This window comes from Sciurus vulgaris (genome assembly GCF_902686455.1).
Source record: "Sciurus vulgaris genome assembly, chromosome: 6".
Classification (NCBI taxonomy): Eukaryota; Metazoa; Chordata; class Mammalia; order Rodentia; family Sciuridae; genus Sciurus; species Sciurus vulgaris.
Window position 1 is genome coordinate 163986601 of NC_136466.1, and position 27771 is coordinate 164014371.

Sequence of the window (27771 nt, forward strand, 5' to 3'; positions counted from 1 at the left end):
AACAATTATTAGTCTACAAGCTAATTTTATGGCGACTTTGGTTTGTAGCTACACATTTTGTTTTCTACATATGTTAGAGGCTAATGCATTAAAAAAAGCAATGATCACTATGTTTTTGACATATAATGATCAAAGGTATGACTTTGTGACATCAGTAAATGAAAGGGAATAGCATGTCACCATAAACAGGCAGTTTTTTGTATGTTATTGAAATTAACTTGATAAATTCCAATTAGAGCATTATAGCTTTAGGATGTTGGAAGTAATTCCCATGATAACCACAAAGAAAACAAAGAACATGCACAGAGGAAACGAAGAGGGAATTAAAATTTTTGCTACAAAAAAAATCAACTATCTACAAAAGAGACAGTAATGCAGGAAATAAGGGATTTAGAGAATAGCAAGATGACAGAAGATAAGTCCTTCCTAATTGGCAATGACTTTAAATGCAACTGGATTAGGCTTTCCAAAGACAGAAATCAATCATGTGGACCCAAAACCATGATCCTAATACATGTTGTCTGTAAGAGACTAACTTTAGATCCAAAGGCCGAGAGATTGACAATAGGGTATTTGTGCACCATAATAGAGCAACGTGATTGACAATAGAAACTTGTCAATCAATAGAAACTGTCTATCAATAGGTGAACAGATAAGCAAAATGCATGAGGAAGAAAGCAAGTTCTGACAAGCTACGTCATGGATAAGCCTTAAGGACTTCATGCTCAATGAAATAATCCACTCACAAAAGACAAACATTCTATGATTCCACCCCACAAGGCAGCTAGAGTAGTCAACTTCATAGACAAGAAAGCAGAATGGCGGTTTCCAGATGCTGAAAAGAGGGCAGGAGGAAAATTGGTGTTTAATGTATGGAGTTTCAGTTCTGCAAGAGAAAAAGAGTTCTGGATATGATGGTGGTGGTTGAACAATGATACGAATGTACTTAATTAACATCGCTTAGAAATGGGGGCTATAGTACATTTTATGGTAGGTGTTTTTATCACAGTAAAAAAAAAAAAAGTTAAATAAAAAAAATAAAAAAACCACTTCTGAGTATTTTAGCCAAAACTCTTAGCAGCTCCAGAAACAGAAAGGCCAAAGAAGCACTGAGAACTCAGGGGCAAAGGAGTTGTGTTCCTGATCCTGGGTTTCTGTCTATTCTACCCGATCTTTAAGAAAATGTGTTTTTTCTAATCAGTTTGAAACATTTAAGTTTATTGTAGTGAACAAGGAAGATCAGCTAAGAGAGAGCTGTATCAGTGATCAAAAGAAACACAAAATCAGTGTAGGAAGGAGCTCGAGAGACAGCCTCCCTGTGTAATTACAGGGCCGCACTTGGTCCATCACTGATGGAAACTCAGGCCTTTCCACACCGTTCCTCCGGCAGGCATCTCACATCTGTGTACCCGTCAGGGTGGGTCCTCTCCATAGAGCTGAGTCCCGCAGAAGGAACAACCTGAGGATTCACTTGCATTGGTAACTGTGGCAAGACAGAGTGACTTGTCTGGTGGAGGTGTTGGAGTTGGGCTTTGTTTTGTTTTGATCCAAGAAAGTAAAGAGCTTTCCTCTCTTACGGTGTGACTCTGTGGTAGTGGATCGTGGAAAGCATGTTTACTCCAGAGGCAGGGCAGCGTGTGCACTGTGCCTCCTCAAAACTCTGTGTCCTTTGAACCTGTCTCTCTGGTGGGATTTTGCTGAGCAGTTCTCTCATGTAACCTGCATAATGTGTCTTGGTTCGTTTTGTATCAATGGCAGAATACCTGAGACTGAGTCATTTACGAGGATGGGGGTGTATTTGGCTCACAGTTCTGGAAGCCTGGAAAGTCCAATGCTGGGCATCTATGTCTGGTGAGGGCCTTGGGCTACATCAAATGACGGTGGGGAAAGAGGGAATGGCAAGCCAACTCCTGCAGAGGCGAACCTCGAGGAACGGCCTCCCTGTGTAACAACACACTCTTACAGAATCTAATCCAGCTCTTCAAGAGTGAGAACTCCTTCAGTCCCAAGAAATGGCAACAATCCTTCATGAGAATGGATTTCTCCTGCCCCCGTGCCACTCTTGGGTCTCATCACCTCTCAAGACTGTGAGAGTAGAAACTAAGCCTCCATATGGATTCTGCTGGGGACAAACCAAAATTAGCACATCTGATTTCACACATTTTCCTTTGTGTGAAAACTCAAAGTAAATCCAATTTGTCCATTATTGTTGAGCTTTAAAACTCCCTTTGGTCTTCACTTCCCACTTCACTGTCCAGCTAGAAACCTCTGGGTTGTCCTTCCCTCCACTACCTCCACTCAGCACAGGACTCCAAGCCAGTTGGCTCTCCAGCACGGATGCCCTTCTCTTCCAGCCTGCCGTAGCCACCTCTCCGCAGTCACACACCCGAACTGTCTGGATTCTGAAGTCTTGTAGTTGCATCAGCGTGAACCATTCTGTGACTTCAATCTGTATCATTTTCTTATTTTTAAGTTAGACAAAATCCAGAAGAAGAGGGGCTGGTGCCTGAGCCATTCATTCTAAGACACTTCCTGTGCCTCATGCCAGCTCTACCCCAGGGTGAGCCCTGTGCTCCCAGGTCCTGGTCTTCATCTGCAGCGTCCCAGTGTCCCATGGGGCCACTGCTGAGCTGCACATGCCTCTTATGTCCCTGGGCCCCTGCAGAACCTCCAACCTATTCCCTGTCCAGATCCCTAGAGAGAGAGTCACCACCCAATGGCCCAGACACTCCTTCCTTAGCCCTGGCAGAACCCTGACTCTCATTTCTCTCTCTAAAAAGAAAAAAATCACCAGGTGAGATGGCACATGCCTGTAATCCCAGCAACTCCGGAAGTTGAGGCAGGAGGATGGGGAGTTCACACCCAGCCTCAGCACTTAGCAGCTCAACAAGACCCTGTCTCTAAATAAAATATTTTTTAAAGGGATGGGTATGTGGCTCAGTGGATAAGCACCCTTGGACTCAATCCCCAGTACAAAAAAAAATGAGAGAGAAAGAAAAAAGGAAGGAAGGAAGGAAGGAAGGAAGGAAGGAAGGAAGGAAGGAAGGAAGGAAGGAAGGAAAGAAAGAAAGAAAGGGAGAAAGAGAGAACGTCAACAACTTGATGATGATAAGCTGTATAAATTAAGGTCTGGTCCATTCTCTTTATTGACATGAGAGGGAGTTAACTCCTTTCACCTCTGAAGACATCTCAGACCTTAAGGACCCAAAAGTCTAACTGAGGGTTGGAGGAAAGGGGACCTTGATTCTTATTTGACAGCAAGAACAGCTTTTTAGTTTTTTCCAGGGTTTAGGAAAAAAGAAATGAGGGGGCCTGGGACAAGCTCCCTTGAGTTGTAGGGCTGATAATTTCTGCAGAAGTTCAGACCAGAGAGCTTTATCATCAAGGAAAAGACAATACCCTTCTCCCACCTTCCACAGGACACCGCTGAGACCTTCCTTCCTAATGCCCCAGATTCTTTTTGTGCAATAGCAACTTGTCGCCCCCTGACCTACTGAACAGTCCTAAATGTCCATCTCCTGGGCCCAGCCCGCCCTACAGCCCCAGTGCAATCTAATTCTCTCTTCCTTGACCTGATGTGATGAACTTGCTGCACAAGGTCACTTACAGCTATAAGCATTCTGCATTTCATATCTTCTTTTTTCTTCCAATTAGCCTCAGAGTTTCTAAACAGTAAAAAAAGCTATTAGGAAAAAAAAAAAAAAAAAAAAAAACTTTCCTGGCCACCCAAGTTCCATGTAAAGGTAGGATTTGATTCTAATGTGAGAAAAGAACATTTTTGAGCACATACACAAAGGTCAAAAAATAAACAAGGAAATAAATAAATAAAGTGTGCCCTTAATATAATTTAAAAAGTTCTTCTTCCTCAGGGAATAATTTTTCTCTCAGATGGTAAAAAAGTGTAAACTAGAATGTATCTCTCTGGACAAGCAGACTCAATGAATAATCCCCATTGTCTAGTAAAACATCAGTGAACTTTATCGGGAATGTTAGAAATCAAATAATCCCTGTATGTTTCCCCGATTGTCAAGTGGTGGTGCCTTAGGTGAGTGGCTCCTGATCTTGACCACATGGTGGGGCACATGGACAATGACAGCGTTTGCACTGCACATCTAGGTGAGGGAAGACGCTGCTCGGTAGGGGATTGGCTTTCCCTGCCACCTGAATGTGACAGGGACACCTGTGTCTCCTTCTGGGCTCGTGGACTGGGAAGCCCTGTTGAAACCGCACATTCAGGTGTACCTGAGCTCATTCTAATGGGGACAATAGCCATCCAAACTTAGAAACACCGCAGCCAGATCCTTTCTCTGCTTTCAACACAGACAATGTCCAAGGTTACAAAGCCAGTCTTCATGCAGTCTTGAGTGTGAATGTAGCCGTATGCACAAGGATTGAATATTTTGCAATTCTGATGCCCTTTCTCCATCACTTTCCTTTAGAAAAAAAAAAGAGGGAAAAAGAGAACACATCCATCTTCTCACTTTTGTGGATTTCAAACATGTCTTCTCATGGCTCATAGGCTGAATGAGCTGATAGAAGCCCCAGCATGCTGAGTGCTACGAAGTAAACTCTTAGGGTTTAGTCTGGTCCCATGACACAACGCAAGTTGCTCAGAGAACTATCCGTGTACAGTTATCTTCTCCCGACTACTTCAAGTGCTGTCATTAGGGAAGAAATATGCCACATTTGGGGGTTTCTGGGCAAATCATTTTTGTCAGCCACTTCCTCTGCCATCATTAAGTGGATGAAGACACTTTTCTATTTCAATAAACATCAGCATTTTCTGTCCAGGCTAAAATAAGCCAACTAAACACAGGATAAGAGCAGATACCAAAATTACAAGGACCTATGTTTTATTTATTACTATCTGGAATTAAGATACTGCATATTACCAAGGGGTTCTATTTTCTAACCTCGGGCTCTGTGCACTAAAAATTTAGCAGCAAAGGAAGACATCATTTAGAGAATATGCTAGAGGTAGAGTCCAGATAGGTTTGAGGAGCTAGCCACACATGTCTATTGGGGAATAGGAGACAAGTCAGGAATCTAACTTTGGACACTTGCCAATTCCACCCCCCAAATTTAAGAACTTCTAACTTTGCTACAGGCACTCATTTACTTCCATAAATAAATTAAGGGAACAGAATTGGAAGCTGCAGGTGGGATAAATTAATTGTCTTGACTAAACTGCTATGTAAACTAAAACTGCTCTATAAATATGTCATTGTAAGTACCCTTATCATCAGGAGTAACCAGATTAATAACGACAAAGTGAATGAAGGAAGCAGAATTAGATTTTATTTCTGTGCAAACAAAAACATGCTATATTAGTAAACATTGGGGGAACCCATACGATAAAATCCCATCAGAGAGGCAAGGTTACCCTGATGCACTGGGTACATAGTCAGGTAGCGTTTACCAACATTTTTTTGCTCTATAGGGGTCAGAACTCACATACTTGATCATGTTCTCTACATATTTATGGTTTGACTCCTGTTCAATTGTACAGGTCCCAACATAGCTCCTGTGATGGTATTTTGGGGGGTTGTTAGAATTGCATGTATTTTCTTGACTTTTGTGAATATGTCAGGTAGGAACCTAGTGATGGCTAACATCTAGTGAGTCCTGCATCCTCGTTAATCACTGGGTCAAGTGCACTCCATACATTCACTCTTTTAATTTTTAAAGTATCTCGTAAATTAGGTGTCATTATCATTCTCCTTTATAGATGGAAACAGTAAACCAAAGCTTAGAGGCATAAAATGAAGCATGCAGTGATTCATTCCTAGAGGTAGCTAGCACCAAACTCCAGGCTCTGGCCACGAGGAGACAGTTGGCCTTCCATACCCATGCCTTCCATACCCATGCCTTCCTCATGCTTGGGTTCAACCAGCGCAGATGGAGATACTTAAAAATATTGCATCTCACTGCACACTTACAGACATTTTTCATGCCACTATTCCCTAAACAACACAGTATAGCAACTATTTACATAGCATTTACATTTTATTAAGTATTAAAAAATATCTAAAGATGACTGACAATATTAAGAAAAATGTGCATGTGCCATTTTATAGAAGATATTTGAACATCCAGAGTTTGGTAGCCATGGGGGCGGTGCAGAGGGCTTTGGGAACCAATGTCTCCTGGGCTCTGAGGAAGGACCACTGTGTTCTCTGTCTGTGTTTGAACTCACCCGATAAAGGACACTCGAAGGTGGGAAACACAGTACCGCATCTACCTGCCTCTTTGTTTTCTCCTCCCAGGACCCATCTCTCCCTTTACCTTCTTCCTCTGCTTAGCCTCTCCTCAACTCCTCCCTGTGCTTCTTTTTCCAAAGGCAAATACGCCATGCGAGACCTGGTCCACAGGCTGCCAGGAGGGAACAACAGCAACAACGCAGCGAGCAAGGCCATGTCGGACGACACGGTGACGGCCGTCTGCTGCACCCTGCACGAAGTGATCACCAAGAACATGGAGAACGCCAAGGCCTTACGGGACGCAGGAGGCATCGAGAAGCTGGTTGGCATCTCCAAGAGCAAAGGAGATAAGTACGTTGACTGGTGACTTCCCACCTCCGTGGTGGTAGAATTGGTTCTAAGTGTGCCTGTCGTCACCTGGTAATGGATAGCACTATTGATTGTCACTCAAAAGCATTTCTCTCTGATAGTCAAGAAAAGGAAAATGGAAAATGGTTTCCAGTTTTCTCTCCTCCTCATGAAAGCTGATCTCACTGGTACTTTGGATTTGAAAAATAACTTGTGACTTGGTAATGGCCATGATATTGGTAAGGTAGACTTGACATTCAACCTTCATACTAGTGTGTTGCAAAAGACACCAGCTTAACCTGGATTGGTGAAGCTATCTTCTTGTTATTGTCCTTGTTTGGTTGCAAGTCCAGGTATTGACAGATGCACAGCCTTTGACTCTGTGCCCCTTCAGCTCCACATAGCAACTCATAATGCAGGATAGTCAGGGAAGAAGAAGAAAGCATGACACAGTCAGAGTGAACTCAGTTCCAGTCCCCCACCCCTCCTTACAGGCTGTGGTTTGGGACAAACCACATAATTTAATAAGTCATTATGTCCATATGTGCAATCTATAAGTGAGGGGGGGAGCTGTATGATATTCTTTCAGAAATTTCTGATAAATAAGCCCAAAAGGATGAGTAGAAATTTCCTAGCCTGAGGAAATGGTGGGAGAAGGGCGGGCTTTCAGGTAAATGGAATAAAAAGAGATAAGATGTGGTGTCAAGCAGCTGCACCGCCACAAATGGGAATGTTTCCCAGTGTGATTGAAGAGCCAAGGGTATCTTAGTGTACGCAACTAAAAAATATCTCCACCAGCCAGGGTGCTAGTATATCCGTGAGCTGTCAATTTTTACAGAAACCTGCGCCAACCTTAATTAAATTTTGCCTCCTGGAAGTCCCTCAATGTAATCAAAGAAGATTAAAAGGGTAAACCTTTTGTTATTAAGGGTCTGTCTGCTTCTTGACTTTTCAGTCCCCACCCCCACCCCATTCCTTTACATCTAAATGCTAAACAATTTTTCTTTCATTATTAGAAACTGTGAGAAATGCACTTGGAGACTTTCTGGAAATTCTAGCTCATTATTTAACTTAATTCAGGATATTACTAATGTGTTACAGAGCTTTCAGTGTTTCTGTTGTAAGCACCTTGAGAATTCCAAATAGGCTCAATCAACAATTCAGCATTAGAATTTGAATACTTTCCTATATCAGATAGAGAAAGCCCATTGGACTTGTGCAATAATTGTGCAGATTGTTGGCTTGAATTATAACTATAGGGGGATAGACAGACAAACAGACAGACAGAGTTGCTATACCACAGTCTATCTTTGCTCCATCTATGCTGCATGATGACTTGTGCAGCAATGAAGGGGCACAGAGTCAAAGGACATGGATCCAGCAATACCTGGACTTGCAACCATGCAGGGACAACAAGGTAATCTGATAGGTAGGTAGGCAGGTAGGTAGGTAGGTAGATCAACAGATCTCGTGATGTTGCAAAATGCCAAGCTCTGTAGGCAGGTAAGTGCTTTCTTTACATAGCTTCAGTAGACCTTTGGGATCTCTAGTTGGAGTGCCCACCGGTTTGGAGCACTGAGAGTTTAGTATGTTACTGCTTCTTAATCATATACACATAGGCACACAATCTAACTTTAGTCCACAGAAACACTCTAACAACATTTTAGCTGCATCCCTGAGGCATTCAAAGATTGGAGTACTTTCTCCGAATTTTAAGACTAGAGAGCTGGGGAGTGGTACTCCTTCCCTTCCAATGAGCCTCCCTGTGGCGGTGGGCATCCCTGAAGGGACCTTACGAAGAAAGGATGCTTAACTCAGTCCTAAGGTCAGTAAAACTATTCATCAAAATTACTAAAATCATTTGAGGAAAACATCTATCAAACAGTATGCATATCCTTGTTGCCAATACAAAAAAAAAAAAAAAAAGGACCTGTTACATCTGGTCCTAACGATTATTATTAAGAGGGAGATATTTTCACTTGATATGTCTTACATATGTCCTTTAATTTGACTAAAATTTTCTTTGTGGCACTTGTTTCATCTCATTGTCCTTGATCTTCTCTTCAATGTCAAAGACCTGGGTTTGTGAGTTTCATAAGAGGTGTTGAACTGGATTGAATCCCACATGTTTTCAGTTGTATTTCTCCAGCTTAGGCAAGCTCATCCATTTTTCAATGTAGCTAACCTTTTAAAATACATATATTGATTAATTGGGGGAATTAAAACAAGGATTCCTTATTTCCTTAACTACACTTTAGTTTGGTTATTCTTTTCACTGCCCTTAAAACCGAGTGAATTCAAGAGAATTGCTCCATATTGCAGCATGAAACTCACCAGTTGTCACTCAGCTCTATCATTACAGGAGACATTGACATCCCCATCACCTCCTAGCCATATTTTAATAAAAGAAAAACTCTTCATTGAAAATAGATTTTTTGATAGCTCATACATAAATGGAGTGTAATCTCTCATTTTTCTGAGTATACATATTGCAGGATCAAATTGGTCATGCAGTCATACATGTACATGAGATAATAACGTCCGTTTCGCTCAAAGATCTAGCAAAATGTATAAATGCATTCTACTGTCATGAACAACTAATTAGAAAAATAAAATTTTAAAATTTTAAAAAAAGAAAATAGATTTTTTGGAATTGGTGATGATTTAATAACTAGAAATTATAATAATATCAATTCACAGTAGGTAATTTATAAAATGCTTGCAAATATGTCCACCTTAAATTATTGAGAAATTACACTCCATTTATGTATGATTTATCAGAATGAATAAATGTATTCTACTGTCATGTACAAGTAATTAGAACAAATTTTTAAAATTTAAAAAAATACTTCCGGAAATAAGTTTAGTGCATATCTGATTTTCCTTTGAAATAACATGAGAAGACATAGACATTAAAAGCATGCCTAGCTATGATCCTTTATTTTATGTGCTCATCTGTTTTATTTCTAAATAGATGCAAGCCTAAATATGCAACGATATTAAGCAGGCTGTTGAATTGACAATCACAGTGTGTTGGAACCACAACACTCACTGCATCTTGGGAGCACAATCAATGGGACTAGGGTGCTGGGATCCTGCTGCTGGCATGACTGTTCTGAGCAGCCCCAAGGAGCTGTTCCAGCTGGCATCTTTAGCCACCCATGATTTGACAGCTCTGGTGAAGTCCAGACTTGTGTAATCGTTATTGACTCTTGTAGGAGTCTTATACTCACCATTTTGAAGTCTTGATAACATTCTTTTCACGTCATTTCAAACATCCACTATGGACATTCTATCATGTCTATTTCAAAAACACATTTTTTTCTGATTTTAACAGTTACATAGGAAATAGTGTTGAATGTGTCACTGTCTTTTGTCATAAGACAGAAAAGCTATTAACAGTCTCAACTCTTACTTGTCACTAAAGAACTGTGTATTGTGGCTTTGGTTATAATCACTTGTCACATTAGAAACACTCAATGTTCAAGTCCTTCAATCAATACTCATAGTTTGTCAAGTAGTTGTTTATGTGATACCAGTCTAGTGAATGAATCAAAATTAAAGTCAAAAAAGAAAGCAATCTTTCTTTGACCTTCACATGTTTTTATAACACCATGATATATTGGCATTTTAATTAAGAAGTTAAAGACTGCTATTCATTATGCATTTACAGTCTCTTTCTATTTTATAACTAGGGAAGAAGTAGAAATAAAAATTACACTGTCAGAGAAATTTTGTATACTAACTGTTTCAACTATAGTATTACTACCTGAATTTTAATATTTTTTCCTCTTGGGTTGCTTGAGTATTGTCACAGACAAATATCTAGCCAACAGTAATAAAATGCAATACAATATAGCATCTAATATTTGTTCAGCATTGATTATATTACCTGTGTCCATAAAAAGTTCTAAAATTCTGTCTTTAAGTCAAAGGAATTTAAAATTACATTTGGAGCATGACACTATCATAAATTTTGAAATAATTTCAGCAACCATTTATTTCAGTAAAAGAAATGTTATTTTAATGTAGTTAATCTTTCTTTCACATAGAAAAGATTTAAATTTATAGTAACTCTATATTTGTTCTCTTTAATTCCTCCATATAACTGTGGCCAAAGTTGAATTTTACCTCAGTAATCATAACAATGACTATTACTCTCACCCCTCAGTGAATGGATGAAGAAACTTCAAACTGGGTTGGTCTGAATTATAAATGTGAAGACCTAGGAAAATAGCAGCCACTTTCTCCTCTGTGTCTTGGCATCCCATAATTGCGTTGCAAAATGTATATCCTCAGAATATCTATTTATTTCGACTCTCAACTACAACCTCAACCTGGCCCATCTACCATCTTCCCACTTTGTTTCAAATGCCATTTTATTTCAAAGGCCTCTTTGGTTCTGATTCAGATATTATCAGTAGCCACTGAACATCAGTCAGTTTCAGGACTGGTTATCACACTGGAGTCTTCATGAATGGTAGTATCCTGCCCAACACCAGGAGTCCCCATCCACATGGGCCAGGGGTTCGCAGATCATAACCCATGGACCAAATCCTACCAACTTCTTGTTTATGATAAATCACATTTTATCGGAACACAGCCATACCCATTTGTTTAAAAATGACTCTTCATGTTCCAGTGACAGTTAAGTAACTGTGACCAAGATCATAGAATATTTACTATCTGACCCTCTGCAGAAAAAGTGAACTGATCCCTAAGGTAGTTCATGGTGCCAATAGCAGTCACAGAATGGTGCTCTGGTTATGAAGCCAACCTGTTAGTGTAAAGAATTCCTGAGTAGTCAGTGGCTTCCGTGACCACAGGTCCAAGTGACTTCCAAGAATTCAGTTGAATTAAATTGACAGGAATTAATCTAGTCTGTATTTTGAGGTGCAGATTGGCACTGAACCTAAAGACAAAATATCTAGTTATATTGTCACAGGTATTTCAAAGGCCTGGCTTGAATGGCAGTGAAGATGTTCTAGTCCAGATGTTTCTGTGACCTTGGTTTCTCCCTATGCACTATGGTTCACATGTGAGAACTTTTAGTGCATGTAAGGCTTTATAGATTCTTACACAAATGCATTCCTCTGCGTCCGTGTGAGTGTGTACACACACCAACGTTCACTGCCCGTCTCTCGTGCTTGGCCTCAGCAGATGTGTAGAGTCCACACTGTGTATGCTCTCATGCCTCCGTGGGACTATGCATATCTGTTCTCTTGTTACCCAGGTGTCACACAACACTGCCTTGGAAACTCCTGAAGCTGGCCCTTTCTGATCACTATTTCTTCTCTTTCTATTCCACTTTGTAGACAAACGCTAAGTCTACATTCTGACTACATGCCACTGTTCTTATGCTTCATTTTTTAAAAACTCTTTTCCAAATCATAATCTCTGCCTACCCTTCACCCTCATGGATGTGTTGATGAGAATGTGAATGGGGACTGGTAGAACAATCCTCGGCCCTCCCCGGGCCTAGAGGAAAAGAGCCAGAAGACCTGGGAGGAAGTACATGTTGACCTTTCCTGACATGTCAGTGTCATGCAAACCCAGCTACCATTCTGATGGTATTTCCTGTCTTTTCTTTATCAGACACTCTCCAAAAGTGGTCAAGGCTGCATCTCAGGTCCTAAACAGCATGTGGCAGTACCGAGATCTGAGGAGTCTGTACAAAAAGGTAAGGTTTGCTTCACCTTCTTGGCTCAAGAGCATCACACAGGTCCTGGGCCCAAAGACTCAATATGGGGCCATAACAAGAGGCGTCTCAGACATAGAGAGCACTAGCCCAACAGCCTCAGTAGCCAAAACACATCTAAAACAAGAGAACCAATGAAGATACAAAAACAGAAAGGACCACTGTGTCTCCCCTAAGTATCCACACTTTGGGACTGGGCACATCCACACTCAGAGTCTTACCCAAAATTGTCTTTTCTCCTTCTCTAAGGAGTTGTGGTTTTTTAATTTTTAATTAATGTATAGTACTTATACGTATTTGTGGGGCACAGTGTGAGGTTTTAATACATGTATACCTAGTGTAATAATCGATTCAGGATATTTAGCTTATCTGTCATCTGAAATATTTCTCATTTCTTTGTGGTGAGAACACTCAAGATCCAGCTATTTTGAAATATGTAATATTTTTAATTATGCTACATCACCTTACATAGAGAAGAAAACAGGCCTATCTCCTGCACTTTTGTATTCTACAGTAGACCAAAAAGTAATGAATTCAGGGATTTTTTTTTGGGGGGGGGAGGGGTTAGAGACAAGTCAACAAATAATTTTGGAAAGGACACAGAAAAAAATTAGGAAAAGCAATTCAGAAAGTCAAGTATCACAAGCCAGAAACATTGAACTTAGTCCCAGCAGCGTGGCCCCTGCTCCGAGGCCTGATAACCTCACCATTTCACTGCCCGGAGGGACGGAGAAGATGGTCCCAGTGACCACCAGAGAACTCAGAGAGGTTGGTCCTGGGGCACTTGGTCTGTACCCCTGTGCACGGCAGGCAGGAATTCATATCATGCCTTTGAAGGAGTCTTCACTCCCAAGGTGGTTCAAAATTAAGCCTGAAGAGAAAAATGCCACAGCTAGAGATTTCGGTTCTATATATCTCATTTCCAAATGCTTCTAAATAAAGGACACTTTTTTTTAAGTTAGGAAGGGATAATTCTTTAACAGTATCTCCCAAAAGCTATTGTTTTGTTGTTCCCAGGCAAGCAAGTGTGGATTGTTAAAATTTGAGCTAATGAATGGGAGTAAAGAACCTAGATAAACAGGAAGAAAGAAATACCTGGATCAGACAGGGAAACACAGCTGGGGCAGGGCCCGGGGGCATCCGTGGGCCACTGCCCAAAGCACCTGTGTGGCCTTGTGGACAGAGAAGAGAGCCAAAGTCATTGCTGCCTCCTTCCCACCCACCCGCCTTGCGTGCGACCAGCTCCCTGGACAGGGATAAGAGGCACAGTAAGGGTCTCTTGTTGGGAGTGAGACCCAGCTTGCCAGAGGGAAATTCTGTCTTTTTCTAAACCAGTGGGTAAAAGTAAATATTTAATTTCTGGCTGTACTAAGTTATAGTCTATTTCTAGATTTCCCTGAGGCCTTTGTACTTCCCTTAAGCATCCGTTACTTTGCACTTTAAGTTTATAAAGTTTATCTTATATACTTCTCTTTTAAAATTTTCCCATTCCCCAAGAGGTAGTGTATTGAAGTGAAAACAGAGATAACAAAAATAAGTGTTAAAGGAGTGTTGAAGATTAATTATATCTAAGCATTTTGCATGTCAGGATGAGCAAATGTTTTGGATTCTGTTCTGTTTTGCTTGAAATTCAGGTCCCAGCATCCCTTCTCTGCTCCTCCTTGGGCTCCTCCAGGAGTCAGACACAGTCTGTCCCAGGAAGGAGTCCTTGGGCTAACCAGGCAGCCAGACGTGAAGAACATGCTATAAATTAGAACGAAGCTGGTGGTTCTGAGTCAGTGGTTCCAGAAGCTCAAAGAAGTATTACTGCCTCAAATAAACCACTTTCCCTGGGATCCTCAGCGCTTCCTCTGTGCTGAAATGCGCCTGCTCATGCTTTTGTGCACTGGAGGGAAACAGCTTTTAGAGATGCTGCGTGCTATTTGTTAAATAGTAGTATGAGTTTCCCACCTGAGGTATTTTCTTTTTTGGTAGTAGAGTTCAAAAGGTGTAATTGTCTTTCTATTTTCATGAAAATAAGAATGTGTTGACAGGAATTTAATGGAGCTTAAACTCAAGAGCTAAAGAAGGTTTAAAGTGTGCTTCATATGAGGAGATTCAAGAAAGAGGGCTAGAGAAATAAATGATATTTTTAGTTGACCCATGATTTAAAGATGTTCAGAAAGAGCTATTGTTAATCATTTCCAAATTATGCAGTTGCGAAATGAAATGAGGACCTTGGTGCTCAATGTCATAAATGCTGTTAATAGCAAAGCTCAAAATTCAAAAATCTCTCCATTTGAGGTCTTTTGGTGAGAAAACCAAGTTCATTTATCCTCATGAATTGTTTTAATCATCAGGGAAGTGATCTCTATTTGGTTCTCCGCTGACAATTTGTATATCCTCAGAAAAAGGTCAGGTCTATATCTTTTAAGTATCCCCACTTCAGATCTATTTATTAAACACCTATTATGGGCTGAGGAAAGGAAGAGTTCCAAAGGAAACCTAAGATATGGGTGCAGCGACCATGAGTAAAAATGAAATGGAGATCTTTTTAGCTTCTGAATTATGTAATTTAGCTTTAAAGCATGAATTAAGGAAAAGAAAATTATAGATCAAAGTCTTGAAGAATATTCAGAGCATGCATAAGAGGTGAGAGGTAAGGACTTTATGGTCAGAGGAAAACGAGGGAGATAGGAATTGGAATGACAGCCGCATGTGTCTGGGACAGAACTGAGACCCATCTGTCACTAACATCTCCCCTAGAACCAGACACAGAGGCCAGGGCGCTTAGTTTTAACTCAACTACTTTATTATTTACCTCTTAGAAGACTAATTGGATGAAATATTCTTGGGGCTGGGTGTTATTGCTCATGCATTTGGAGCCCAGACACCTTTGGATTGACCCTCTATGGAGCGAGACCTGGCCTTCTGGGTTTGTTCCCCTCAGGGAAGATACACAATTGCAAAGAAGCTCATTGCATGTGAGATGAATAGCACATCACCTTTTAAAATCCTTAAGTTTGGACAGCCACAGATAAATCCGTGAAATGTCTTTGTCACCTGTGTCATCTTGGTGGCTGTTTCATAAAGGAAGAGACCTGAGCCTCAGAAACTGTCTGCAGGTGGGGCCAAAGCAGGACTTCAAAAAAGCTTGACTTTCTAGAACCTCAGAATGTCACTGACAACATGAGGGGCTTACATGTGACCACAGCTGGTGACTTGGGATGACTGGTTTGGTGGAAAGGAGGCGGGTGGTGGTGGGAGTATGGACTGTGAAGTTGTAGAAACCACTGTGTACGAGTCCCGTGTAACACCAAGACACGGGTCAGTGGTTGGAACATGTCACTCTAACAGTGACTCAAAACTTTAGAAGCTCCAACAAACAGGTATCTTTCATGGAACTCTCATGGAATGGCACCTGGTCAGGCAGGTGACCTGGGGCCAGCAGGTGGTCCTTGTGCATGTGGGCAGAGCTCTCTGGCCTTCGCTTCTCACTGCAAACTGCAGGGAGGAGAGGGAGAAAGGAGGGCAAGAGACCAGGTGGCTGCCAGACTCCTGCTTATGCCCCTGGGGCTAGAACTCAGCTCTGTAGCCACGTCCAGCTGCACAAGAATGGCAGGAAAAGTGGGCAGCTTTGAAAATATGTGACAGGAGAAGAAAGGCCATCTCCAGCAGTCATTTCATTGTGTTCAAATATCTTTAATGCTAATTGCCAATATGACCTAATGAGGCACGTTATTTCATTTGAGGGTGGCCACGATTAGCCAGAATGCCCTGCTTATATTAAGCATTGATCTCTTTATCCACAGCTTTTGCCTGTAAAGCCATATACTGAAGCAGTCTACTTTCCCTTCTCCATGTTGACCTTCCTGGTTCTAAAGCTGGTCTGCCTCCACCAGGTCATTCCTTCCCAGACATTGCTGACAGAATCTCCAGAAAACTAAATGGCCTCTTCCAATGGTCTATGGCAGGTCTTCTCTCTAGGTGACTGGACGTGCCCTCTGGGTCCTGAAAGTTTGAAGGCCTGGGCCTCCATGTACTGCCTTCCTTCTGCTTTGTGTATCAGAGCCATTAGTGTTCTCCAACCCCTGCATCAGAGACCTTCACAGCGTCCACAGAGACCACAAACATGTCTCCCTCTACCCCAGCCCGGATCTCAGTGTCCTCACATATGAAAGAAAAGCCCAACACCTTCCTTGCTGAGTTCCTGATTGTCTCAAATACAACAGCAGCCATGACAGTGCTCTGTACACTGCAAACTAATAAGCCCATGGAAGTTGCTGGAAAATACTTGTTCATGTCATTGTCACTGACAGACACTGTCCCTCCCTTCCTGGAGCTTTGGAGCTGAGGATTTTAGTTTGTCATTGTCACCATCACTATTCATCTCCACCAATGTTTTTATGGCTCATTTCCCTCTTGGTTCCTCTACTGTCTCCTCCTGTGCCCCCTTCTCACAGTTTTTTTTTTTTGCCAAGCATCTCTGCCAACCCTATTGACCAGAGTCCCAACAGGGAGAACCTTGATATAGTGAGGTTTTAGGGTTTTATAACATGACACAAAAGCTGGTTTTAGAAGTATTTTGTGTGCTTCCATTCCATATTAGTGCTGCATTTGTGTGTGTGTGGCAGGTCAGGCATGCTGAAGACTCATGTTAGACTGGGAATCATGGCGAGGTCTAGGGGGTGAAATAATTCATGAGTTCAAGCCAGCCATGTTTCCTTAGTAAGGGTCTCTGCTGGGATCCTGTATGCTTCTAGTTTGAAAAGTTGTGGCAAAATAGTGTCATTCACAAAAAATAGTCTTCTTATAAGTACTAGGGCACATCTATCCCCCATATAGCCTCAGGATCCCCATTATACATCCTTTATGGGCTCATATTCCTGCTCATTTCTTGAATTTTGACATCCTCGAGGATTTGACACTCAGAATTTTCTCATATCATGCCCAGCTTCTTCCTGGATTACCACAGCTTTTCTCTTTGATTCAATTACCAACTAAATCTTGTTACCTTTCTGATCTCTTTCTCTAGCCCCCTGCTAGAAACATGCTTAGATGCAGTTATCTGCAGCATCTCACTGAAATCAGATGCCAAAGTCCAGGCCTGCTTCTCTTGGAGTCAGCTCTTCTTGCCTCCACTAGCCCAGTTGAAGCACAGCTTCCCAGGTCACTGGCCAGGCACCTCCCTGACTCTATTCTCTCCTTCACAGATCAACATCCAGTCCACCAGAAAACCCCAGATTTCTGCTTCTGCCCTCTTCTTTATAAATTCATGAACAGCTGTCTCCTATCTCTGGATTTTGGTTTCAGGCTCCCAACTGGGCTTCTGATTTCAGTCTTGCTCCTCACCAGCAAATTCTCCCAAGGGCAGTCGGCATTAACTTTCTAAAGAGCAAATCTGAATTAATGACTCCTTGCAGTCACACCATTCAGTGACCACTGTGGTCCTCAGGAAAAAATCCAAATAGGTTAGCAGAACCCATGAGTCCTTTCAAAAGTGAGCGTGGCTCATCCCTGCTTCCTGCAGCCCTTCCGCCATTGCACCTGATTGGAGTTCTGGGTTACTCTCCTGCTCTCCCGTCCTCCAAAGCTTTCCCAAGTCTGTACTCCATCCCATCAGCCCATATAAATCTTCATTCTCCCTACATTTTTTGTACCACCTCCCCTGGAAATAATTTTTCTGACCCCTCCTTAGATCTGAAGTAAAGTCACTCCTTACTAATCTGAAATAATTATAAAGCAGATTAGTTTGAATGAATAAAATGTTTAAATTCATACTTTGAAAGAATGACTATTAAGAATATTTTGATCCTACAGCTAAAATGTTACAGCCTAAGCTGTATTTTTATTTTTATTAGAATATAATTTATTTTTTTGGTTCAAAGAGTACTGTGGGAGAATTTGGACCATGGCCTTATGTTGCAAGTCATTTCTCCATGGAAATTGCAATGGTGTTTGCCCCCAGCTCTGGTGCAATTAGTATCTGTTCTAATTAACAGTGTTGAATTAAGGGATACCAGAAATGGGTACAAGGCAAAATTAAGAAGTGCTGCCTGAAAGAGACTTTATTCATATGTGCTAGAAAATAGGAATGCAGAAAGTGAAACAGATGAAAGTAACCATAACTATGTCTTTGGCAAAAATATGTTTTTTACTTATTAAAAAATCATAGTTCATAGTTTATCTCAACTACTTCAATTACTCTGTTTCCCAAAATTCAAAACCCCACTCTTGGATACCAGAATATACAAAGATACAACTCTCGGTTTAATGACATGGAAACTTGAAGCTTATCTCATCCCCAACCAATATGGATCTCTGTTTATTGGTCTTTATGAGGCATTAGGTCCATGATCAATTTAGTTGGCCTTCCAGAAGACGAATTCAATAACAGACTTAGGTTTTACATTTTACATGGCCCACTTTACTTTGAAGGTTGATTTATGTAGCAGACCTTTAAAAATGTTTAGCACTTGGACTCAGGTTTTGTTGTTGTTCTTTTAGAAAGTTTACTGTTTTCTTTTAAATATATTTTTGAAGTCTTTATGTTTTTAAAGCAATTTTAGGTTCAGGCGAAATTAAGAAGAGATTTCTCTGTACCCCTGGCACCATTATCATCATCCCCCACCAGAATGGCAATTATTAGTCAGTGCACTTGTATTGACAAATCACAATCACTCAAATTCATAGACTGCATTGGGGTTCACCCTTGGTGTTGTATGTCCTGTGATTTTGGACAAATGTACCATGGCAGGTATCATCATAGCCTCATACAGAGTACTTTCACTGACCTAAAAGCCTCTCCCTCTGTTAAATCTGGACAAATTTGAACAAGATGTAACACATAGATTTTAGATTTTGGATCAATGTTTTCCTTCAATTTTAGTAAAAGAGAACTATGCTAATTTTTAATTATCGAAAATGCAAACAAGATCTTCATATTCATTGTCACATTAGAGCAAAATGACTTTTTGCTAAAGACGTACAACTGGTATACCTGAATGTTTCATTGGCCAGTGAATCATTCCTGCCTGGTTGTGGGTGAGCACTAGGCTAATTGGCCAGCCAGGAGATTCCTCGTCACCTTCCATGACATCTTTTTGTTGCATGATTCCTCCCTTCCAGCTGGACACAGCAGTTTCTCGCTAACCCTAACCCTCCACCTCAACTCTCATAGTCTGCTCTTGGAGTCTCCATAGGACTTAACTGGAGCCACTCTGCCACACAAAAACCTTTTGGGGAGATCCAGGAGCTCTAGCAGTTTTCTAGAACAGCCTCTGTAGCGTCCCAACTCATCCTGGCCCTTTTGTATGATGCCAAGGGGACCCACCTCAGGGTTATTGATTCACAGGGCAATCACGGAGCTTCAGGTACAGTGAACTCTGCTCTGCCTTCCAAGACTCACACTGGTACATCTGCAATCACTTGGAAGAAGTAGCGGTAGGCCTGACACGAGAGTAGAAATGCGTAAGAATTGCGAGCTTTGGGTGCCAAGAGGGCAAGCAGCCTGGAGGATACCACCTCAGTTCTTGCATTCCCTTGCTTCTCCATGAGCTGCTTCCCAGAAACATGCTAGGCCTTCAAAACAAACTGTTGTGTTACCCTGGAAGAGACAGGCCACTTCCTGTTGCCAAGTAGAAAGTGATTTTTTTCCAGCATGCAGCCTTCTATTACTGAGGTTCATGTGTTCTAAGAAACTCAAAGTGCTTCAAAGGGAACAACTTCTACTGTCTCCCTGTAAGAATTAAAATCCTTAATCCTTAGCTCATAAATGTAGAGATCAAATCGAAGAAGATCAAACATCAGAATCAATCTCTTGTTGACAATTAGTGGGGTTAGAAGTCAGATTATTCCAAGCCTGGGATTTTTAGGATCCAGGATCCTGCCCCTTCCCCAGTGAAATGTAGGCGTTGTGCCCAGTGAGCTGCCTGTCCTGGAAACTGGGGATGGTCATGTTTCTCTGAGTAGCAATATTGTTCTTGCATTGCTATTTTGATGTGAGAAACAAAACAGAAAGCTAATCTTCAGATACCCTTCCCTTTACTGTCAGCAATACAGACTCTCGGGTTGCACAGTCCATTCAGCGGGTGAATAATGAGTGTTGATAGGAGTGGAGTCCAAGCCCCTCACGGCCTGTCCCACTCAGGCCTCTCCTCTCCTCCTTCCTGGTGTTCCTTTCACTGGCTCTTGCCACCATCGCACCAACAAAATAAGAAATCAATAATTAATTAGGGATAGGTAAGGGAGTACTGGTAGGTCTCCTCCAGTGTTCACACCACTGGAGTGGGAGAGTGAAGCCAGCCTTCGTGTGGCCTCCTGTTGCCCGTTCAAGGCTGACCACTGCACAGAGATAAGCCAGGAGGCCTGTCCCCACAAACTGAAGTTAATGGCTCATGTCTGACACCCCTTCAGCCTGGTTTGCTGGAAGTTTGAAGAACAATACCAGTTTCTGATGGAAATCAGAAATTTATTTTGAAATATTGTCAAGGAAAAACAGAACAAAGTTAAAATTCAAAATTGTGATGCCTAAGCTTTGCAGTAAGAAGAGTGAGACATACTTTAATACTTCCTTCAGTGTGTACCATTTTGAGAATTAATAGATTTTACTTGCTGGGTATCTAAGATAGTCATGGAAAAGCACTAAATCCTCTGTAGAAATAAATTAAACTGCTAAATGTAGAGCTGTCATTTTATCAAGGAACCCGCTCACCAGGAATTCATTAATCTTTCAGCAGTGCTGGAAAGTTCCTCACCAAGAGATGACTGGAAGAACACAAGGACTTTTAGCCAGATTCTTAAACAACCCCAAAACGAAAAGGCTAAAGTTAAACTCAGCCATGCTACTTTCTCCTCCATCAATCTAGGCATTCACTCTTGATGTTCCTATTGACAGTGAAGGTCTTTCTTCATGAGGTCCCCTGACCTCTCAGAGACAATTCTCAGGCACCCATCATAAGATATCTGTCCAAAAATGAAGGCACAAATGGGAACAGAAGCAAAAATCAATTGTGCAAAAGTGGAAATCGATGCACACGGCAGTTGCTAAACGAGAAGTGACTAAGTTACAGCTATTGCTGGGACAGGTCCCCACGTCAAGGAAATCCACATAGCAGTGCCCAAATTAAACATTTCCCTTATAATTCCACTCTATTAGAGAGCTCTAATCATAACAAAAATACCCTAGAGACAAAAGACAGAAAAAATGATTGCATCAGAAACAGGAAACCTCAGGGAAGTGTAAGCGTATGTGCGTCCTTGCAGCCTGCTTTGTCTGATTGACTCACACTTACCACTCCTTTTTCAGCAGATCCCAGTAGATTGGGGGATGTTACCTACGAGAACCTTAACCTGCTTCAGCCTCCCTCCCTCTCCCTCCCTGTCTCATAAGCTGTGCCTTTACCCTTCCCAGTGCCATCAACCAGGTTAGACCAAGGGGGAAGGAAGCTATAGTGACGAGATCCAACCTGACCAGCGCCGTTGTACCCTGCTTTGGTGCACTTGGGCAGTGGGAGATGTCCACCAGCTCCTTCCCTTGTGAGGGTGGTCGTTGGCTTGCTGATAGTACCCCCTGCTACTGAGAACCTTCCATCTGCGGCCTGGCCTGGGCCCCGCCCCCGCCAGCTTCTCAGAGTTCTGCATCAGCCTCTGGCTTCTGCCACTCCTGCATATGGATGGGGGTAGATGCAGATTCTGTGTTCCTGTAGCTCATGTAGTTTTGGAAGTCCTGTTTAAAAACAAGAGTAAACTGTATGATTATTAAATTATGTACAGTCCTCAGAAGGAGCCCAGGCAGTGGGTAGACCTGAAATTTAAGCTTTGTGAACTCCATGGTCAATTCACCTCTGACCCTGAGTCATCCTGCTAACATGACTCAAGACACCAGCCCTCGCAACACCCAAACTGCAGGGAGCCGGTAATCAAGCTCTTTAAGAAGCTCCTCCCCTGGGTTTTAGAAGAGGGGGGTTTGGGGAATACTCAGCCACTGGCCTCCTCCACAGAAGCTCCCCTCCACCCTCTAGAGAATTCCCAGCCTAATCTTAGATCATCTGAAAGCGGGTCACATGCTAATACTGCAGAATCCCATTTGGTCTACCAGTTTTCGCCACTCTGAGAACGAATGCTCTAGTGCCATACTTTGAGAAAGTGGGGCAGTGGAAAATCTACTGTCCCCTTCCTTAGGACTTCAGCAAAGATAGTGTGCGCAATCATATTAGCACATGCCACAGTGCCTTGTCAGTCCTGTAATTATCTACAAGTTTTCCATAATGCCAAGTCGTTATGTTGAACAAACATGACTCAAAGGAAGGTAGAGATGGATCACCCTCTGAATCCACATTCCTAGGATGACACTAACAAATTACCGAAAAAGTTAAAATACACAAAGAAGTGATCTTGCAGTTCTAGAAGCCAGAAAAGGAGTTCACTGGGGGCTGAAATAGAGGTGTTGGCAGGGATACACTCCCTCCTGAGGTTCTCGAGCGTCTCCTTCCTTACCTCTTCCAGCTCCTGGAGGTGGCCTACAGGCCTTGGCTGGTGCCCCCGCCCCCTGCAACATCAACAACACTGTGTCTCTGAGGCTCTCTCTCTGCTTCTACTGAGTGACATCAACTTCCCAGCTGTCACCTCCTGACTCTCTCAGGAGGAAGGACGCTGGTGGCTACAGTGGCCCCTGGCATCCTCAGAGTGACCTTGCCCTTCCAGATCTTCATCACACTGCAGAGTCCCTTTTGCTATTTAAGGTGGCAGGTTCTGGGATTAGGAAAAGACAATCTTTGGGGCCCGTGACTCGGCTCCCACTCCCTCTCACACAGACGTCTGAGTGTGATTGTCAAAGTGGGAACTAACACCCCGCAGAGTCACGGGCTGTCTCCTCCTCGCCACTGCCCTCCGCCGCCAGCATGTCGGCCTCACTTCCCACTGACCCTCAGTCCGTCCACGCAACAGACAACCGGAAGGAGGCCAGGAGCACGCACGGCCTTCTTTTGGAGACAAACCATCCACCTCTTGGTGGCCAAATCTCTCTACCTGAAAGTCTAACCAAAAACAGTGTTTCTATTACAAGGTGGAGATTTTTTTAAAGGCCACTGAGATGTTTATGCCCACACTGTGCATGCTCTGTACATGTCAGCACCAAACCCCTGGACTTTCCGTGCCCAGTTTTTATCAAAGCACATTTTTTAGGTATCCCACTGTGCTTACATCTCACTGCAGAGGCTTCTGCGGGAGTTACTTGTTGACTTCTTCAACTTTGAAAACTAGCCATTGCCATGACTCCTTAGTTCTATGCAGGAGGCCAGAGCAGTGGGCAAAGAAGAGGACCTATAGGTTTCCAGACTACTTAAAAAGAGTCCTGCAAGCTGAGTGTGGCGGCACACACCTGTAATCCCAGCAGCTAGGGAGGCTGAGGCAGGAGGATCGTGAGCTCAAAACCAGTCTCAGCAAAAGTGAGGCCCTAAGCATCTCAGTGAGACCCAGTCTCTAAATAAAATACAAAATAGGGCTGGGGATGTGGCTCAGTGGTCAAGTGCCCCCGAGTTCAATTCCCAGTACCAAAAAAAAAAAAAAGTCTTTCACGGTGCAAAGAGCATCAGCAATGAGAGGGAAGAAGCGAGATCCCAGGCTGTGGAAATACCCTGGCTGTTTCTCGTTTCTGCTTTCCCTGCACAGTGCCCTTGGCGGCTGGCAGAGTGCCTGGTGGTGACCCTGATGAACCCACTGTTCTCACCAGCCTCTGATAGTCACTTATGCTATGCGCCTGATTTAACCAGATGACAGATTTACCACTGATGACATACCCAGCACCAAATTAAAATGCATCCACTGGGATCCTCCATGCCAGTCTAAACTCTAATACCCGCATTTCCCTAATCTCCTTGTTTATTACCACCTGATTTCTCTTAATACCATCCTCCCAGTTCTCGTAGCACATGGCCATTTCCACACTCTTTCGACACATATTTATTGAGTACCTACTACGTCCTTGAGTCTCCTCCAGTTTTCCAAAGTGAACATACCCACACTGGGTGACCTTTCCCCAATTTCATGAAGGCACGCTTTTCAATCATTATTTCTTGACTGTTTTATTTTAGGCCTATTCTTACCAGGCTTTATTCTGACGTAGACTTGTTCTGCTCTTCATGGTCCAGGTTTCTGAAGTGGTTTTCTCGAAGCACGAACCTTCTCAGGTCCCTTTCCCTCCCTCCTGTTTCTTCAACCTCTCCCTCTGTTGGTTCTTCCTCTACAGAAACATTCTTTCTCTGAAAAGGGACTGTCCTCTCTGAACTGCCCTCCTCCACCTTGGGTCCTCTTCGGTCTCCAGGAGGGTGAGCCCTCCCTCTCTGCACCTTCCATGTTAGGCCACCCCCGCTGTGCTCCCTGTGCCCCCTGTTGCCCCTGGCCTCTGCCCCCCTGTTGCCCTGCACTGGACACGCTCCTGCCTGTGGCATCCACCAATCCCACTGCTGAGCTGGGGACCCTCCCTGCCACGTCCCCTCCACCTCCAGTGAACACTGTCCTCCTGTGCTTTGTCACTGCTCTCCTTGCCTTTCTCTGACCTTTTGAGCAGCCCCTCCTCGAGTCTCCTTCGCAGTCTGCTGGTCTTCCCTGGGCATTTTGCCGAGCCCCCCATACGTCCAAACATAGATGGCCTCGCCTGCTCCCGTCCTTCAAAAGAAGGTCTGGGGTCACTGCTGTCCAAGCCTGTTTCTCTTCACTCCTGCATCCTAAGTCTGTAATAGGCCCAACTTCACAGCTATCCGTGTGACATCACCTCCTAGCCCATGGCCCCTAGCTGGCCACGCACTGACTTAGCCTTCGATAGCATCCCCAAATCTGTTCTTTCTCCACTGTCGCCCAGCTCAGTAAATAGCGCCTGACCTACTGTGTTGTTCTTTTTAGAAACTTCTTTCTTATCGCTGCCATACTTAGCAAAAACCACGCTGATTCCGTTTCATCAGTCTCTCTCAAGTCCAGCCAAGTCTCCCGTGTGGCTCCCTGGCCTGGTGCGGCCCCCGCCTCGTGGCTGCGTGGAGCGGGCTTTACCGTCTCCTCTGTTCTCCATTGAGCATTCGTAATATAGCTTACAACTCGGCTCTGGCCTGGCAGTCCCCCCTTTAAAACGCTCCAGCCGTGTCTGTTTCTCAGGACAGGGTCCTACCCGCTCTCTGTGCTCGCCTCCCACCCTCCGCTTGGTGGCTTTGTCCCACCACGGTGGCCCCCGATCCTCCCGGGGCTTCCTCTGCAGACCCCGCTGGGCCCCCTCCAGCCTTCCCATCACTGCACCTGCCCTCCCCGCCTTCCTGGCCCGGTCCTTCTGTCTCGCTTAACTGGGGTTCCCGCCAGGAAGCCCCCTGACCCCCTCCAGCCCCCGAGGCTGGTAACAACCACTCAGAATAATCTAGACTTTTCTTTCATGGGTCTTTTTTGCGAACAGCTATTGCTATGACCATTTTTAAACACTCATTCCTCCCCGATTTCTCTCTCGGCCCCACGCCTGTCTCTTTCTCTATTCTCACCTCAACTGAATTAAATTTCATTAGAAGCAAAGTGGCAGGTGCTTATGAACTGATTGACTAAACCTCCCACGTAGCTACCTCGGGGCTTGGGCTCTGCAGGGGAGCATCCGGTGACTCCTCCCTTCCACTGTGTGGGGCATTCTGCAGAGACCTCAGATTTGGGACCCAAGTGAGTCTTTCCTTTATCCATCCCTATTAAGCATATATGAAAAATTCCTGATTATTTCCAATGTCAAAATGATCTAAGTGTTTAAGGCCAGACATTTGGATTTGTGAACCTGAAGGCTGGACTGTGTTCAGTTGCACCCCAAGTTCAACTTCGCAGTATTGATTGGAACACAGAGGACATAGTTAAAGACCACCCAAGTCACATCTTCCGGTCAAGCCTCAAAAGAGACAGCAGGGGAATAAGAGGACTAATTTGGTCTTGTTTGAATTTCACAAGCTCATTTCCCCCCCATCCTATCGGTAATGATTGTTTTTTGACAGTTAACAATGATAATACTTTCTTCAACTAAATTATATACATTTCTTTCCAACCTGTCAAATCTTCCTAGTGAAGTGGGCTCTTTAAAATTAGGCCAACTAAATTAAATTGAATTCATAAAATGAATTTACAGAGTCTTTTTTAAAAGATGTCACTACAGAAGATCCTTATATATACTGTACCTTTAAGTATCCAAATCAATTTAATTAAATTTCATTAGAAGCAGCAGAGCTGAAACTAACTAATGAAAGCAACTGGCATGTCAGGTGGTATTTATTTCTGCATTAAACTGCAAATACTCCCTTTTGGCCCTTAAAATTTAGTTTAAATATTTAACTTTAATGGATTTTGGAATTGTTGATGGAATTAGCTTAAATGAATCTTTAACAAACAGTTTACCTTAAAAATAGATGGAAGCTTGTTTTATTACAGCAAAGAGAATCTGAAGGTTTCATTGATATGCAAAATTGCCTGGGTCTTCAATTACCAGGACTATGCATGGGAGTATTCTGCTTCCGTTTTTTTTTTCCTATTTAATAACCTTTATTGAAATAAGGACAATGTAGAACTACCACTAATGTGGAATATTTTCTTTCTCTGCTTAATGTGATTACATTAATAGGTTCATGCACTTAAAAAAGACTGCAAACTGGCACAGTTTTGAAAAATCAAGTTTTTCACACATGAGCATAATGTCTTAGCTGGTTGCCTTTTTCAGAGGTAGCAACAATTTATGTTTTAACTTTCATTTGAAAAACAGGTCCCGGAAGAAGAAATCTTGTTTGTGAATGTAAGTGACGAGAATAAGCAGCATGGCTGATGAGTGGATGGTCTTGGGTTGCTAAAAGCCCAAAGGATTTTTACCACACTTTTCTTTATATCTCAAGTCACTCAAAGAAAATTAGAATTGACAAGCTTTATGGGCTGTAGCGCCTTCAAGGACAGCTAAGGGGGAATACTTGTATTCGTTACTTCAGCATCAAATAGTTTCTGTAGGCCCACTGAGAAATCCTTGTTTTGAGGCCAAATAAATCTTACCAGATGGAGGAAGTTCCAGAGCTGTTTACAAACCAGGGAGAGAAAGGCCAATGACCACACGCCAGCCGCAGTGTCCCCGAGTCTGAGCTGGACTCCAGCTCATGTGCCCAGTAGAAATAAAGAACCGTTGTTATGGTCAAGGTTAATTTTTTACAGACACTGGTCTCTAAGTCAGAGGTGTTCCTGATTACCAGGAAAGATTCCCTCAATCTGACTTGGAAGTGAAGAAGACAAAGGCTGGAACTCACTCTGGGAAGGGAACTGTAAACAGGAGGATCAGCCTTTAACTTCCTGGCTGTGGCTGGGCACTGCCACCCCGCCTCAGGGTCTCTGAAGCGTGTCCTCTTCCAGAGGCTGAAGTCAGAGACCACAAAGTCAGTAGCTCGCAATCCCTTCCCTGCCACTTTTCATGGCCCTAGTAAGGATTTGGCGCATAATCCCTTTTCTCTCGGCCTGACTGCCAAATCCGCCAGCCTGCCTTTGAGCGGCCCCTGAGGCATTTGT

General features: G+C 43.0%; 1 protein-coding gene and 1 long non-coding RNA gene across 8 annotated transcripts in view; one reads left to right on the top strand and one right to left on the bottom strand.

The window, feature by feature from the left end:
* The window catches only part of CTNND2 (catenin delta 2), a 904448-nt gene that overhangs the window by 848272 nt on the left and 28405 nt on the right, over nucleotides 1-27771 (top strand). For all 6 annotated transcript variants that reach the window (XM_079145292.1, XM_079145294.1, XM_079145293.1 and 3 more), the window contains 2 exons: nucleotides 6341-6551; nucleotides 12144-12228. In XM_079145292.1, the coding sequence (XP_079001418.1) occupies nucleotides 6341-6551; nucleotides 12144-12228 (296 nt within the window). The remainder of the gene's footprint in view (nucleotides 1-6340; nucleotides 6552-12143; nucleotides 12229-27771) is intronic.
* Nucleotides 19092-27658, bottom strand: LOC306664048. Of its 2 annotated transcripts, XR_013764620.1 has the most exons (4): nucleotides 27268-27658; nucleotides 25743-25883; nucleotides 21629-21952; nucleotides 19092-21189 (listed from the first exon to the last, which is right to left on the bottom strand). It is a non-coding gene; the product is annotated as an uncharacterized lncRNA (long non-coding RNA). The 2 variants fall into 2 exon arrangements; XR_013764621.1 differs by lacking the exon at nucleotides 25743-25883 and having other exon boundaries at nucleotides 27268-27649.